General features: G+C 42.8%; 1 protein-coding gene across 1 annotated transcript in view; it reads left to right on the forward strand.

Moving 5' to 3' along the window:
* Window positions 1-17,548, forward strand: part of CRYBG1 (crystallin beta-gamma domain containing 1) — a 246,296-nt gene that overhangs the window by 173,191 nt on the left and 55,557 nt on the right. The window contains exon 3 of the mRNA XM_049898281.1: window positions 2,424-4,009. Within this exon, the coding sequence (XP_049754238.1) occupies window positions 2,424-4,009 (1,586 nt within the window). The remainder of the gene's footprint in view (window positions 1-2,423; window positions 4,010-17,548) is intronic.

Here is a 17,548-nt window from a genome sequence, read left to right on the forward strand (position 1 = left end):
ACATTATTGGCAGGACAGAATAACACAAACACTTAGTCGTTTTATTTTGACATGGGCTGGAATTAAGCCAATAGATTCAAACCTATTTTCCTGGCTACTTCTTTAGGATATGTCTGAAAGCCTGTCCAGGCAGTCAAGACAAAGAGCTCCATCTCCAGAGCTAGAAAGACCTTTCCTTCATGTAGGACCTTGAGTAAAGATAAGTAACCTTGGCAAATGGGCATAAAGAGTACCTACCTTAAGGGTTGTTGGGAGGATTAAATGAGAAAGTATCTAAATAATTTAGCAAGTGTCTGGTACAGAAGGAGGACTTGGTAAGCATGAATTATTATGTTCAAAAATCATGTAATCTCTTTGACTAGTAGTAAAAGAATCCAAATGTCCTTAAGAAATTGGAATAGTGTAATAGATTTTCTTTTAAATGACACCACAATTTTTTCCTGTATTACTTAAATAATGATTGAATAATTATATTACTAATCAAAGTCTGGGTAGATTTTAAACATATCAACTCGTCACACAAACTTGGCACGGCTGTACCATCTCCTCACATAGCAGCTGTCTAGCTCCTACTAGGTGCTTCTGAAACCTGGAGAATGACCTCAGGAGCTCTTCAGTAAATTGGATTCATGAGCTTACTCAGGAGCACTCCTTCTGTGCCACTGTGGCCCTGAATCCACTACACTGGACGGACTTGGTTTCCGGGTGCTGGCTGCACCTCTCCTTCCTCTAAAGAGGTCCCTGTGGTGGAGTCCAAAAAGCTCAAGCTGGAAGCTGAGGACTTGGGCTTAACTCCTGGCTTTATTCCCTTCCCGGCAACACACTTTGTCTCTTCACCTTTCCAAGCTTCTTTTTCCTCATCTCTTCAGTGGGGTAATAGCACTTACCTCACTAGGCTGTAGCAGGGAGTACAAGATATTACAGTGCCAGGACTGTGCGCCAAAAATGCGTGGTGACCCTGTTAATTCCGTGCTTTATCTGACAATTTTTCCTATTTCCCACCATCCTCAAAGCTTACTGGTATATAACTCAAATGAAATGGAACTGCTTTAAAGGGTAATTCAGAAATCATTCCGTAAAAGTTAATATTGTAAAAACTGTCCAGAATGTTAACCTTCCTAGGAGGTGGGGCCCTTTTCTGCCTCACCAGGGCTCAAGCCCTGTAAGTTATTGCAGCCATGGGTACCTGCTTGGGTCCTGTGGGGGACGTTTACTCTGAAAAACGCTTCCTTCCCACGGGCATCAAGGCTGGGCTTGCACTCCCTCCCTTTTCAGGTCGGCCTTTTCCTCTTCCTGCCCGCCGCTCACCTGCCCCCTTCCCGTGCTGGGCAAGCCCAGGCGCGCCTTGGCGCCCGTTGGAGGGTTTGTTTTTATTCTTTCAGCTCTCCCTCCCGGCTTCCGGCGCGGGCACCAGGCACGGGCGGATTTACTCCTGGCAATGCAAGAAGTTCAGGTTTTTTCCCCCTTCCCGAATCTGCGCAGATCGTTCATTGGCGGCCCGGGCCCTCCCCACTGGTGAAGCCGACCCTTGGGGCTCTCGCACTCGGAGCCCCAGGGAGGTGGCCAGGGACAGGGTCTAGGGCCGAGGTCGGCTTGGGCAAAGCCCCACGCTCTTCCATCTGCCCTAGCGTCCTCGACTTGAGGGGTGGGTGTGCGAAAGCATTCACTCCTGCGTGCTCACCCCCACCCCCGACCCCATGCACTCCTCCTGGGGACCTTCCCAAGGGGAAAATCTTTCCTCCAGGCCCTTAAGCTACTGAATGGGCTTGTTGGGGCCAAGCTGGCGTTTGAATGCTCGCGCGCGTTTCCCATTGGAGGAGCGCAGGTCTGGCGCGCTCCGAGCCTTTTGTAGGTTAAGGGCGGCGTCCAGGTGCCGGATTCCTCCGAGTTTTCTTAATGTTTTTATTTGGCAATTATGTTGAACCCAGGTGGCTTCTTACTGTCCTCGAGTAGAAGGCACTAGGACTGTTTTTCCCCCATTCTCCTTCCCTTTTACAAAAAGAAAGCGTTTTAGAAAAGAGTTCTACCTTAGGAGACTGGAGTGTGTTTACCCTACTCACGCCTGGCTGTTTCGAAATTGCGTCTTAATTGAGCAAGGAGGTAAAAAGCTAAAGCTAGAGGGAACTGGGAACAGTTTGTTTTGTATATGTGATTATTTGGACTTTGTGGCTTTTCCTTGGGGGAAAAGAGGAATTCTACTTAAAAGAAAATGTTACTCTAAGTAGTGCCAAAGTATATGGTGTTTAAGAAAGTTTCAAAAAGTAAAACCATATTTTGTTGTAATGGATATAACGAAGACACTACTTTCTCATTTCAATTAGAAACTTCTATTATCGTTTTGGTTTGTAGTTCAGTAGTGTACTTCTAAAGGGAAGAACCAATTCTCATTCTATTTTCTCTATCTATCCCCTTTGATTTTTCAGTCCAGAGCACAACCACCAGAAGAGAACAAAAGAAAGCCAGTTTTGGGGAAACTTGGCAATCTGTTCACCGCAGGGAGGAGAAGGAACACCAGAAACGGGTTTAAGAGTCCCATCAGCTCAAACGCCAAACCAGCCTCCCCGCAAAATGTAACATTTAAACTCTCTGAGAGCGCGAATGAGAAAAGTAAATCTCAGGGCATCCAACCAACCCAAACGGACACGTGCCAGGAGGGCTCGGCTCAGAAGCCCCAGGAGCCGAAGGGCGAGCACTCTGAGAGCGGTGTCCAGGCAGCCCCCCCTGACGCCGAGCTGTCACTTTGCTCAGGCAGCCATGCAGTGGCAGTGGCCATGCAGCAGTGCCAGGAAAGTGATTCACCCCAGTTAGAACCTCTGGAGGGAGAGGGAGAGACTTTCCCAGATGCCACCACCGCTGCCAAGCAGCCGCATTCCTCACCAGAGAATTCCTCCAGGCAAGAGAACGCAGAGACGCCCGCCCGCGGTCCGGGGGAGGACTCTTCGCTCGGCCCTGGCTGCGACCAGGAGACAGCCCGGGGTGTGCCAGGGACGCCCGTCCGCGAGCGGCCTGCGGGAGGACTAGGTGAAGCCCTTAAGCGGGTTTCTGGGGTGTGTACTGAACAAGGCTCTTTGGGGTCCCAGGACGCGCGCGGCCCGCCTCCCGAGGACGCATCGGTCCCCCCAGGTGACCCTCCCACCGAGGGCGCAGAGAATAGGAACGGCTCGGTACAGGTAAACGACAAAGCCCGGCCGGGAGGGCGCGCTCATCCCGCCAAAGTGTTAACTTTGGACATCTACTTGAGTAAGACTGAGGTCGCACAGGTGGACGAGCCGGTTGTGATTGCTGCTGGCGCAGAAGTTTGCGGCGATTCAGACGACATGGAGAAGAGGTCGAGCGGTCGCAGGTCGGGGAGGCGGAGGAAGTCGCAGAGATCGACCGACTCCCCCGGCGCAGACGCGGCGCTGCCCCAGAGCTCCGCAAGGGACGACGCGGTGTTCGACGACCAGGTGGCGCCAGACGCGGTCACTGAGAACTCCGCGGAAAGGAAAGTGAAATCTCCGCAGACGGCCCCCGACGGGGGCGTTACCTCGGCTGGGAGCCCGGAGGCCCAGGCCAGCTCAGGTCCCAAAGGGCAGCCCCGGGCAGAGTCGGAGCGCAACAAACAGCCATCTCCAGCCTCGTCTCCCACTAAGCGGAAGGGTCGGAGCCGCGTCCCCGAGGCGGTGCCCACCCCGCCCGCCAGCGGCTCACGGACTCCTGCCAGGGAGTCCCCGACCAAGAAGGCGCCCGCGCCCGAGGCGGACCCGGCCGCTAGAGGTGCAGCGGGGGAGAGCGGGGAGGAGGCGGCCCGGGTCGTCCCCCGAGAGCTCGTTGTCAAGAGCTGCTCGCTGCTGCAGGAGTTCAAGCCTGAGCAAAAGAGGGGCCCGCACCCCAACCACTTCGACGGCCGAGGAGAAGGAAGTCGAAGTAGAGAGCTGGGCAGATCCGCAGGGGGTTCTGACTCCGAGGGCTTGAGGCCCAGGAATCACTTCGGTGTGGGGAGGTCGACGGTGACTACCAAAGTGACCCTGTAAGTAGCTGTGGAATTGGGCGGGGCTGGGGTCGGTGCATTTGTGGAAGAACTGACAGTGCACATAATTAGAAAATTCTTCTTTGTTGACTGAAATATATTGAAAGACTGGCTTTTACCCAGTTAAGATTTAAGATGCCACGTTGGCAGCCTAGTCGGTTGTTAATTCCTGTTTCAATTGAAGATTTAAGTTAAATGAATGTAAAAATGAGATATCCCCTGAAGTTCAATGTTTACATAATAATTGAAATAAGACTGCATGGTGTGACACGAGCTAATTCTATTCTTTATTCAAAATGTGGGCCAGTATTCCTGGTAGGATCTTCTTAAAAACCCAATATATAGTGAATTTGAGAACGTAAACACTAGTATGTACAGTATGACCCAGTAGCTTTGACACATGTGAGTTTAAAAAGTTTTTATGGAACTTAGTGCCTTATTGACTTAAACGTTATTTATTTATTTTTCCTAATACAAGTATCTTGGTTGCTTCTTCTCCTTTATAATGTCAGGGAGTCTGGTGATATTTTTGCCCCTGGTTTGAAAGTAACTTCCACTTATTGAAATGTAGAAAGATTAGTGGTGTTCTTCCAAACCAAACCACAGTTGCCATGGCGTCAGCTGCCACTCATAGCCACCCTGTAGGTCAGAGGAGAACTGCCCCAGAGGATTTCTAAGGCTGTAATGTCTATGGAAGCAGACTGCCACCAGGGAGGCTGGTGGATTCGAACCATCCACCTTTCGGTTAGCAGGGAGTGCTTAACCACTGTGCCACCAGGGCTCCTAGTGTTCTCACTGAAAGAATATGTTCTAAATAAAAGGACACATTAGTAGGATCAAGGCCAACATCACACTGTGACTACCTACTTGCTGTTAAGTTTTTTGATTTAACAAATGTGTATTGAGTACCTTCTGTGCATGGTATGTGTTAGGTACTATGGGAAATTAAAAACAAGAAACAAAAAGAACCACTATTCAGTACACTGCCCTTTAAAAGCTTATGGCCCAGTCTAGCACACAAGATACAGACAAACCAAATAGCAATATAAGGTCGTATCTGATTAAACTGCTAAATGAGTGTAAAGGCTGAGGAAGTAGAAGGGAGGAAGAAATTACCTGGGTTGTTTGGAGGAGGTGGGGCTTGTGCCTTGATGATTAATGTGATTTGTGTGGGTGGACTGGATAGGGAGGGCCTCTCTTCAGTTGCTAAAATCCTCCCTTGCTCCTCACTCCTGCTCCCTATGCCCCAGTTAGCACGTGTGAAAAATGAATAGCTGACCTTTTCCTGTATTCACATTTATTACAAGAGTTGGTACTTTCACATCATTTTTCTTGGACTGAATGGTTTCATTCTATTTGAATCTTTAGATAAGTAAGCTTTAGAGTAGGGAGTCTGTTTGGTAAACAGTAGAGGGGAAAATGCACTTAATGAATAACTTGAACTATCTCACCAGCTGCCAACCTGAAGACCTTTGATATAGTCAACTGTTTATTCTGTAACGGCTGCGGCATGTTGGAGAAATAACCTGAGTGAATGAAGCTCATTATTTGTACAAGATCAGTGTGACTGCACGTTCAAACCTCCTAAGTGTAAGGAGCCTTAGAGAAACACTGCTGTGTATTTGATTAAGCACGCTTCTCCTGTCTTCCAGTCAGAACACATCAGTGGAAAAACCAGAAATGTTACACTGTTAAGGAGTAAAGAAACAACATAAAAAGGGTCTTACCAAAACTTTTCTTCATGTGCACTTCCTTGTAATAGAACTAAACCAAATGTCTTTTTCTCTCTACTGATTATTTTGTACCTAAAAAATTTTCTTTACCAGACATTCAGTTTGTTCCATTTTATTTTGCACAGTGCCTTGCACATTGTGAATTCTCAAGCTACTGTGAAATGGAAAATTAATCATTTTTTTCTGGTCCTTTGATCCATTTCCATTGGACTGATGGGGTTTTTTCAGTCCTTTTAATTCTTACTATGACTGAATTTCAAGTAAAGGTGTTAATCAGATTATTTTTTAAAATACTTTAAGACAGGGAGTTAGAAAAACTATGTTATATTCCACGAAAACTCATAAATTTGAAGCATCATGTTCCTAGTTAAATAATTATTCTTCTACCCAGTGGTGAATGTTGAAATTCTTAAAGTGGTATATTTAGAATAAGGAAATTTTTCCTTTCACATTATAACCATGACTTTTTAGACTCCTTATTATATTATTTATATTATAATGAAAGCATTACAACATGAATTATAAGGGGCCTTCCTTTTAATCAGTCTAAACTAGGTTAATTGTAGTGACTCTTGGTAGCAGAACTTAACCACACAGAATGTTTGGCTGTAAAATGTATTTTGATCTTTAATGTGCAGATGTGTGTTTCCTGTCCTTAAGGTAGCTTGTTTGCTAACTTGTAGCCTTTTCCATTTACATCACCAGATGCACTTTGATGTTTGATTTGAATACTGCTTCTTGAGCAGATTAGTTAGAATTTTTTTCATTTTGAAAAGTTATATTCCCTTGTATGTGAACATCTCTCCTTAACTGGTAGCATTTATAAACTCCCCATGTCTAATCATCTCACTGGTTTTAAAAATGTAATCTTTAAGGAAATGGATTATAAGCTGATTTTGCTTTGTAAATTTAAGATATGGGCCCACAATGAGGGACCTAGATATTTTATGGAGATATTGGTGGAAGCAATGCCTGGAAGATATTTATGGGTACGTATCAACACAATATACTTTTTTAAAATAATTTTTATTGCACTTTAAGTGAAAGTTTACAAATCAAGTCAGTCTCTCACACAAAAACCCATATACACCTTGCTACATACTCCCAGTTACTCTCCCCCTAATGAGACAGCCCACTCTGTCTTTTCCTGTCCTTTTCGCCAGCTTCTAACCCCCTCCACCCTCCCATCTCCCCTCCAGGCAAGAGATGCCAACATAGTCTTAAGTGTCCACCTGATCCAAGAAGCTCACTCCTCACCAGCATCCCTCTCCAACCCATTGTCCAGTCCAATCCATGTCTGAAGAGTTGGCTTCGGGAATGGTTCCTGTCCTGGGCCAACAGAAGGTCTGGGGGCCATGACCACCGGGGTCCTTCTAGTCTCAGTCAGACCATTAAGTCAGGTCCTATGAGCATTTGGGGTCTGCATCCCACTGCTCTCCTGCTCCCTTAGGGGTTCTCTGTGGTGTTCCCTGTCAGGGGAGTCATCGGTTGTAGCCAGGCACCATCTAGTTCTTCTGGTCTCAGGATGATGTAGTCTCTGGTTCATGTGGCCCTTTCTGTCTCTTGGGCTCGTAATCGCCTTGTATCCTTGGTGTTCTTCATTCTCCTTTGATCCAGGTGGGTTGAGACCAATTGATGCATCTTAGATGGCTGCTTGCTAGCGTTTAAGACCCCAGACACCACTCTTCAAAGTAGGATGCAGAATATTTTCTTAATAGATTTTATTATGCCAATTGACTTAGATGTCCCCTGAAACCATGGCCCCCAGACCCCTGCCCCTGCTACACTGGCCTTTGAAGCATTCAGTCAAACAATATACATTTTATTTTTATTATGCTTTAAGTGAAAGTTTACAAATCATGTCAGTCTCTCATACAAAAACTTAAATACACCTTGCTATGTACTCCTAGTTGCTCTCCCCCTAATGAGACAGCACACTCCTTCTCTCCACCCTGTATTCCCTGTGTCCATTCAGCCAGCTCTCATCCCCCTCTGCCTTCTCATCTCGCCTCCATACAGGAGCTGCCCACATGAACTCATGTGTCTACTTGAGCCAAGAACCTCACTCCTCCCCAGTATCATTTTCTGTCTTATAGTCCAGTCCAATCCCTGTCAGAAGAGCTAGCTTTGGGAATGGTTCCAGTCTTGGGTTAATAGAAGGTCTGGGGACCATGACCTCTGGGGTCCCCCCCCCCAATCTCAGTCAGACCATTAAGTCTGGTCTTTCTGCAAGCATGTGAGATCTGCATCCCACTGTTCCCCTGCTCCATCAGGGATTCTCTGTTGTGTTCCTGGTCAGGGCAATGATTGGTGGTAGCTGGGCACTGTCTAGTTCTTCTGGTCTCAGGCTGATGGAGTCTCTGTTTTATGTGGCCTTTTCTGTCTCTTGGGCTCATAATTACCTTGTGTCTTTTGTGTTCATTTTCCTTTGCTCTGGGTGGGTTGAGAACAATTGATGCATCTTAGATGGCCATGTGCTAGGGTTTAAGACCCTAGGCTCCACTCACCAAAGTGGGATACAGAATGTTTTCTTTTTTTAATTGAATTTTAGATGAAGGTTTACAGAACAAACTAGTTTCTCATCGAACAGTCAGTATACACATTGTTGTATTACACTGGTTAACAACCCCACGACATATCAACACTCTCCCTTCTCAACCCTGGGTTCCCTATTACCAGCTTACCTGTTCCCTCCTGCATTCCAGTCCCTGCCCCAGGGCTGGTATGCCCTTTTAGTCTTGTTTTGTTCCATGGGCCTGTTCAATCTTTGACTGAAGGGTGAACCTCAGGAGTGGCCTCATTACTGAGCTGGAAGTGTGTCCGGGGTCCATACTCTCAGGGTTTCTCCAGTCTTTGTCAGGCCAGCAAGTCTGATCTTTCTTTTTGAGTTAGAATTTTGTTCTACATTTTTCTCCAGCTCTGTCCGGGACTCTCTATTGTGATCCCTGTCAGAGCAGTCAGTGGTGGTAGCTGGGTACCATCTCGTTATTCTGGACTCAAGTCTGGTAGAGGCTGTGGTAGATGTGCTCCATTAGTCCTTTGGACTAATCTTTCCCTTGTGTCTTTAGTTTTCTTTGTTCTTTCTTGCTCCCGAAGGGGTGAGACCAGTGGAGTATCCTAGATGGCTGCTCACAGGCTTTTAAGACCCCAGACGCTACTCACCAAAGTAGAATATAGAACATTTTCTTTATAAACTTTGTTATGCCAATTGAGCTAGATGTTCCCTGAGACCATGGCCCCCACAGCCCTCAGCCCAACAATTCAGTCTCTCGAGGAGTTCAGGTGTGTCTATGAGGCTACCGTGGTCCTGCCTTGTACAGGCTGTGCTGGCTTCCCCAGTATTGTGTACTGTCTTACCCTTCACCAGAGTTACTGCTTATCTATTGTCTATTAAATGTTTTTCCATGCCCATCCCTCCCCACCCTCGTAACCATCAAAGATTGTTTCTTTTTGTATGTAAACCTTTTCATGAGTTTTTACAGTAGTGGTCTCATAAAATATTTGTCCTTTTGTGATTGACTTATTTCACTCAGCATAATGTCCCCCAGATACATCTATGTCATGTGGTGCTTCACAGATTCATCATTGTTCTTTATCGTTGCATAATACTCCATTGTGTGTATGTAACACAGTTTGTTTATCCATTCATCTGTTGATGGACATCTAGGTTGTTTCCATCTTTTGCTATTGTGAACAATGCTGCAGTGAACATGGGTGTACCTATATGTATTTTGTGTGACGACTGTGATTTCTCTAGGATATATTCCTAGGAGTGGGATTGCTGGATCATATGGTATTTCTATTTCTAGCTTTCTAAGGAAGCACCATATCCTTTTCCAAAATGGTTGTATCATTTTGCATTCCCACTAGCAGTGCATAAGAGTTCCAATCTCCCCGCAGCCTCTCCAACATTTGTTATTTTCTGTTTTGTTGATTTGTGCCAGTAATGCTGAGGTGAGATGCTATCTCATTGTGGTTTTCATTTGCATTTCTCTGATGGCTAGAGATCATGAGCGTTTCCTCTTGAATGTCTCCTTTGGTGAAGTGTCTGTTCATATCCTTTGCCCATTTTTTAATTGGATTATTTGTCTTTTCATTACAGAGGTGTTAGATTTTCTTATAGATTTTAAAGATTAGACCTTTGTCTGATTTGTAATAGCCAACAATTTTTTCCCAGTCTGTAGGTTCTCTTTTTACACTTTTGGTGAAGTCTTTTGATGAGCATAAGTGTTTAGTTTTTAGAAGATCCCAGTTATCTAGCTTATTCTCTGGAGCTTGTGTGTTGTTGGTTGTAGTTTATACCCTGTTAATGCCATGTATTAGGACCTCTAGAACTTCATAGTTTTGGGCTTTATATTTAGGTCTTTGATCCATTTTGAGTTAGTTTTTGTATATAATGTGAGGTATGGGTCCTGTTTCATTTTTTTGCAGATGGACATCCAGTTTTGCCAGCACCATTTGTTAAAAAGACTGTCTTTTCTCCATTTAATGGACTTTGGGCCCTTGTTGAAGATCAGGTGACCATAGGTGGATGGATTTACATCTGGGTTCTCAATTCTGTTCCATTGGTCAGTGTATTTGTTGTTGCACCAGTACCAGGCTGTTTTGACTACTGAAGCTGTATAGTAGGTTCTGAGGTCAGGTAACGTGAGTCCTCCTACTTTATTCTTCTTCTTCAGTAATGCTTTACTTATCCGGGGCCTCTTCCCTTTCCATATAAAGTTAATGATAAGTTTTTCCATCTCTGTAAAGAATGTTGTTGGTATTTGGATCAGGATTGCACTGTATTTGTAAATTGCTTTGGGTAGAATTGTCATTTTCACAATGTTGAGTCTCCCTATCCATGAGCATGGTATGTTTTTCCATTTATATAGATCTACTTTGGTTTCTTGCAGTGGTGTTTTGTAGTTTTCTTTGTATAGGTCTTTTACATTACTGGTTAGATTTATTCCCAAGTATTTTATTTTTTAGGGGCTATTATAAATGGTATTGTTTTCCTGATTTCCTTTTCATTGTACTCTTTATTGTGTATAGGAATCCAACTGATTTTTGTATGCTGATCTTCTATCCTCCTACTCTGCTGAATCTTTCTCTTAGTTCCAGTAGTTTCTGGTTGTCTTTTGGAATTTTTAAGTATAGTATCATATCATCTGCAAATAGGGAGAGTTTAACTCCTTCATTATCAGTTTGGATGCCCTGTATTTCTGTTTCTTGCCTTATTACTCTAGCTAAGACTTCCAACACAATGTTAAATAGTAGTGGTGATAAAGGGCATCCTTGTCTTATTCCTGTTCTCAAGGGGAGAGTTTTCAGCCTCTCTCCGTTGAGAATTATCTGGCCATTGGTTTTGCATAGATGCCCTATATTATGTTGAGAAATTTCCCTTCTTTACCTATTTTATTAAGAGTTTTTATCAGGAATGGGTGTTGGACTTTGTAGAATGCCGTTTCTGTGTCGATTGAGATGATCGTGTGATACTTTCCTTTTATTTATGTGGTGGATTATGTTGATAGATTTTCTAATGTTGAACCATCCTTGCATACCTGGTATGAATCTTACCTAGTTGTGGTTATTTTTTTGATATGATGCTGAATTCTGTTGACTAGAAGTTTGTTGAGGATTTTTGCATCTATATTCATGAGAGATGTTGGTCTGTAATTTTCTTTTTTTCTGGTGTCTTTGGCTGGTTTTGGTATCAGGGTTATGCTGGCTTCATAGAATGTGTTCGGAAGTATCGCTTCCTTTTCTATGTTCAGAAATATTTTGAGTTGTACTGATGTAGGCTGTTCTCTGAATGTTTGGTAGAATTCTCCAGTGAAGCCATCTGGGCCAGGGATTTTTTTTGTTGGGAGTTTAAAAAATTTTTTTTTATTACTTTCAATCTCTTCTCTTGTTATGGGTCTGTTCAGATTTTCAGTGTCATTTTGTGTTAGTTTGGGTAGGTAGTTTGTCTCTAGAAACTTGTCCATTTCCTTGAGATTTTCAAATTTGTTGGAGTATAGTTTTTCATAATACTCTGTTATGATCCTTTTTATTTCAGTTGGGTGTGTTGTAATGTCCCCCATTTCATTTCTTATTTGGGTTATTTGCATTCTTACTTGTTTTTCTTTTGTCAGTTTGGCCAGTGTTTTGTCGATTTTGTTGATCCTTTCAAAGAACCAACTTTGGGTTTTGTTGATCCTTTCTGTTGTTTTTCAATTCTTTATTTCATTTATTTCTGATCTGATCTTTATTATTTCCTTTCTTCTGGTGGCTGTGGGCTTCTTTTACTGTTCTCTATTTGTTCAAGTTGTGTAACTAATGTTTTGATTCTGCCCCTTTCTTCTTTTTTGATGTGTGCATCTAGTGCTATAAATTCACCTCTGAGGGCTGCCTTTGCTGTGTCCCAAAGGTTTTGGTATGATGTGTTTTCATTCTCATTTGATTCTAGGAAGTTTTTGATTCCATCTTTGATTTCTTCTGTTACCCAGTGATTTTTAAGCAGGGTGTTATTCAGTTTCCATGTAAGTGATTTTTCCCCCCCCTTGCACTCCCTGTTGTTGATTTATGCTTTTATGGCATTGTGGTCAGAGAAGATACTTTGTATTATCTCAATATTTTGGATTTTGTTTACAGTTGCTCTGTGGCCTAAGATGTGGTCTATTCTGGAGAACATCCCATGTCCATTAGAAAAGAACATGTAGTTTGCAGTTGTGGGGTGGAATGTTCAATATATGTCTATGAGGTCAAGTTGGCTGATTGTGCTCTTTAGCTCGTCCGCATCTTTGTTGAGTTTCTTTCTAGATGTTCTGTCCTTTCCTGAGAATGGTGTGTTGAAGTCTCCTACTATTATTGTGGAACTGTCAATTTCTGTTTTCAGTGCTGTTACAGTTTGTTTTATGTATTTTGGAGCCCTGTTATTGGATGTGTAGATGTTTATTATGGTTCAGTCTTCATGATGGGTCGTCCCTTTAATCATTATATAGTGGCCTTCTTTGTCTTTTATGGTGGATTTTTTTCTTTTATTATTAAGTTTATCTTATCTGAGATTCGTATTGCCACTCCTGGTAGTTATTTGCTTGATATATTTTTTTCCATCCTTTGATTTTTAATAAATTTGCATCTTTGTTTCTAAGATATGTCTCTTGTAGACAGCATATTGATGGATCCTGTTTTTTTTTTTTTTTTTTTACCCATTCTGTCACTCTGTGTCTCTTTGTGGGTGCATTTAGGCCATTTACATTCTCTGTGTAATTACTGATAGATGTAAGTTTATTGCTATCATTTTCTAGTGCTTTTCTTTGTGGTGGTAACATTTTCTTTGTTCCTCTTGCTCTCCTGTGCTGAGTTCCTTTTGCTTGAGGATTTCTTTTTTATTTCTTTTGTTTTTGCAGATTTTGTTTTTATTGAGACTTTATGTTTTTCTTCTTTATTATGATGAGTAGGTTTGTTAACTTTCTTTGTGGTTACCTTGAAATTTACCCTTATCTTGCTGGGTTTGAACCAGTCTATTATTAATTGGTATCACCATGCCTTCCTCTCCAGTAGACAGTTCTATACCTATACTGTTTATACCCTTTTTTATTGTTCCGACGTTGTTGTCATTTACAGATTAACCTCTCTGGTTCCCTGTTGCAATTGTTTTGGTTTTGGATAGTCCCTGAGAGTTCATTTCCTAGGTTGGTATCTGGCTGCTACAATCTTGCCTTCCAGATTCAGGCTGTGGTCTGATGTTGTTTGTTCTCAGACTGAAGGGCCCCCTTTAATTCTTATAAGTTTGATTTGGTTTTTACATATTCCCTTAATTTCTGTTTATCTGGAAATGTCCTAATTTCACCATCATATTTGAACAAAAGTTTTGTAGGACATATTATTCTTGGTTGGCAATTTTTTTCTTTGAAGGTTTTATATATGTCCTCCTATTGCCTTCTTGCCTACATGGTTTCTGCCAAATAATCAGAGCTTAGTCTTATCATTTCTCCTCTGTAAGTGACTTTTTGTTTTTCTTGAGCTCTTCACAGGATTTTTTCTCTGTCTTTGGTTTTAGCAAGTGTGGTTACGATATGCCTTGATGTTTTTCTTTTTGAGATTTATCCTATATGGGGTTCGTTGAGCTTCTTGGATGGTAAGCTTTTCATCATTCATGATATAAGGAAGTTTTCTGTCAACAATCTTTGATGATCTTGTCAGTGTTTTCTGTTTTCTTTCCCTGTTCTGGAGCTCCAATCGCTTGCAAATTTTTGCTTTGTATCCCACATAATTCTCAGGCTTTCTTCATTTTTCTTTCTTATTTTTTCTGATTTTTCCTCGAACAGAGTTGTAGCCAAGTATTTGTCTTCAGTTTCGCTGATTCTATCTTCCATTGTTTCAAACCTGCTCCTCAGCCCTTCTGTGACACTGTCCATTTCTGAAATCTTGTTGTTTATCTTTTGGATTTCTAACTCTTGTTTTTGTATGATTTCTAGTTGTGAATTTATTTTGTCATTTTGTTCCTGTATTACTTTCCTGAATTGTTCCATTTTTTTTTGTCTGTATTTTCCATGAATTTGTCTACCTTTTCCATAAATTTGTCTCTTTTTTCCTCATTTTTGTCTGCTTTTTGCTTCATCTCTTGGATTCTCTGAACAGTAGGGATTTGAATTCCCTGTCAGGTAGTTCTAGTGCCTTTTCTTCTACTGGAAGGTCATCTGGTGTTTCATTTTGGATGCTTACTGGAACCATTCTGTCCTGTTTTTTTTTAATATGTTTTGATATTTCCTGCTGTCTTTGGGACATTCAGTGGTTATTTTCATTTGTTTTGCTCTGCTTTTTTTTTTTTTTAATTTGGTTATGTCTGAGCAAGCAGGCTGTGCATTCTTTGTTGTTTGCTTACCTGTCAGTGACAATATTTTTCACCTCCTTGTTCGATGGGTAGGTCCAGTCAATAAGCTATGGTGTAGCAGGGCAGGTCCAGCTGAAGGAGAGGAGCTGGGATGGGTTGTTTGTGGCATGTACTATGGCCAACAGCGCAGGCCAGGAATCAGTGCTGGGCAGGTTCCCATAGGCCATGCCTGTGCTACTCGGGGGTGTGATGTTCAGCGCACGGTGCAGGTAGGCATGAAAGAGGGGGATGGTTGTGATGTGTGGAGTTAATGAGGGCATGGGAAAGAGGAGAGAGAGGAGAGAGAAACAGGAGCTGAAAACAAATAACCAAAGAAAGAAAGAAAGAAAAAAAAGAGTGCCAAGGGAGCTTGCCATTGGAGTGGAGAGAAAAGAAACCAAGAAATGGCGAAAAGGAAAAACAGAAAAAGGGAAAAAGAAAGAAGAAATAACTGGATAAAAATTTTGAAAAGAAAAGTGAAGAAAAGCCCCCAGGAGTCCCAGAGTCCCACTAGTGGGTTGCTAAGACTGCAGAGGTAGCTCCCAGGCTGTATGCCATAGCCTGGCAAGAAGGGGTATAGACTTCACACAGCACCAGGTATTCAGGAGACAGGAAAAGAAGATGAACATAGAGAGACAAGAACTGAGAAATGAAGAAAAACAGAAAGGGAAAAAGAGAGAGAAAAGAAAGAAAAAAAGAAACGCCTCCAGGGATCCCACCTACACGGCTGCGCAGATTGGGATAGTGGTTCTTAAGCTGTGCAGTGCAGCCCGGCTAGAAGGGGCTCCCAAGCTGCGAAAAGAAAACAAACAAAACAGAACAAAGCAAAAAAATAGCCCCAGGGATCCCAGCAGCATGGTGTCCCAGGCTAAGGGAGTGGTTCCCCAGCCGAGTGTGGCTTCACAGCCTTTCAAGAAGAATCAAAGATGGCACACAGAGCCAGGTGCTCCAGAGAAAGGAGTGGAAGGTGGTAGGAAGCACAGGAGAAACCAAAAGAGACAGAAAGAACTAACTCCAGCTCAGAAGCCCAGCCAGTGTGGACAGGGCGAATCCAAGCAGCTTGAGGCCAAAGTGGTTGCTTCCTGGCCAAGAAACTGTGGCTGGTGGGAAGCAGAGGAGGCTGAAGAGGGGGGAGAAAGAAGGGCAGGGGAGGGGTGGTTAGGAAAGCATATATCACTCATTACCAGTTGCTTTGTCTCTTGCTGGGAACTTTGTGAAGCTGCTTTCCTCTATTCCCTGTCCGCTGGTCTCCAGCGTGGGTGGGGCAAATCTAAGTGGCACGGACGCTGCACTTCCTGGCTGGCTGAGCCACTGCAGCCAGCCAGAAAGCTCAGAGATAGAGCAGGGGGGAGAGAATGGATGGTGGGAAAGTGTGTATCGCTGGATACTGGGTGCTCTGTCTCCTGCTGGGAGTTCTGCAAAGCTGCTTTCCCATGCTCCCTATCTGTAGATCCCTGACAGGAGTCCAAGATGGTGGATCTGTGCTGCATTAGCGATGGGGCCTTCTGCTCTTATCTCTCCTTGCTATCTGTCTTCTGTCAGTTTCTTATGCCATTTGGTGCATAGTTGAGTTCTTTATCTCTTCATTTGACACTTCATGTTCCTGGAATGACGTTTTTCTCTGTTTTACTTAGTTTTTCGGGTCTTTGCTGTGGAGGATTGGCATGGTACTTCTGTTCTATGGCACTGTGTTAGCCAGAAGTCTTCAGAATCTTTTCATAATACGTTTTGTTATGCCAGTTGACGTAGATGTCCCCTGAAACCATGGTCCCCAAACCCCCGCCCCTGCTACGCTGGTCTTCTAAGTGTTTGGTTGTATTCAGGAAGCTTCTTTGCTTTTGGTTTAGTTCAGTTGTGCTGACCTCTCCTGTATTGTGTGTTGTCTTTCCCTTCACCTAAAATAGTTCTTATCTACTATCTGATTAGTGAATACCCCTCTCCCTCCCTCCCTACCCTGTAACCATCAAAGAATATTTTCTTCTGTCTTTAAACTATTTCTTGAGTTCTTAAATAGTGGTCTCATACAATATTCGTCCTCTTGCAAGTGACTAATTTCACTCAGCATAATGCCTTCCAGATTCCTCCATGTTATGAAATGTTTTACAGATTCATTGTTGTTCTTTACCGTTGCGTAGTATTCCATTGTGTGAATATACCGTAATTTATTCATTCATCCATTGATGGGCACCTTGATTGCTTCCATGTTTTTCCTATTGTAAACTTTGCTGCAATGAACGTGAATGTGCATATATCTGTTCATGTGAAGGCTCTTATTTCTCTAGGATATATTCTGAGAAGTGGGATTGCTGGATCGTATGCCAGTTCTATTTCTAGCTTTTTAAGAAAGCGCCAAATCGATTTCCAAAGTGGTTGTACCATTTTACATTTCCACCAGCAGTGTTCCAGTCTCTCCACAACCTCTCCAACATTTATTATTTTGTGTTTTTGGGTTAATGCCAGCCTTGTTGGAGTGAGATGGTATCTCATTGTAGTTTTGACTTAATTTCTCTAATGGCTAATGATCGAGAGCATTTCCTCAGGTATCTGTTAGCTGCCTGAATGTTTTCTTCGGTGAAATGCCTGTTCATATCCTTTGCCCATTTTTTAATTGGGTTATGTGTCTTTTTGTTGTTGAGTTTTTATAGTATCATGTAGATTTTAGAGATCAGATGCTGATCAGAATTGTCATAGCTAAAAAAATTTTCCCAATCTGTAAGTAACCTTTTTACTTTTTTGGTGAAGTCTTTGGATGAGCATAGGTGTTTGATTTTTAGGAGCTACCAGTTATCTAGTTTCTCTTCTGGTGTTTATGCGTTGTTAGTAGTGTTTTGTATACTGTTTATGACATGTATTAGGGCTCCTAGCATTGTCCCATTTTTTCTTCCATGATCTCTATTGTTTAGATTTTATATTTAGGTCTTTGATCCATTTTTGAGTTAGTTTTTGTGCATAGTGTGAGGGTCTTGT

Source organism: Elephas maximus, chromosome 1, assembly GCF_024166365.1.
Source record: "Elephas maximus indicus isolate mEleMax1 chromosome 1, mEleMax1 primary haplotype, whole genome shotgun sequence".
NCBI lineage: Eukaryota > Metazoa > Chordata > Mammalia > Proboscidea > Elephantidae > Elephas > Elephas maximus.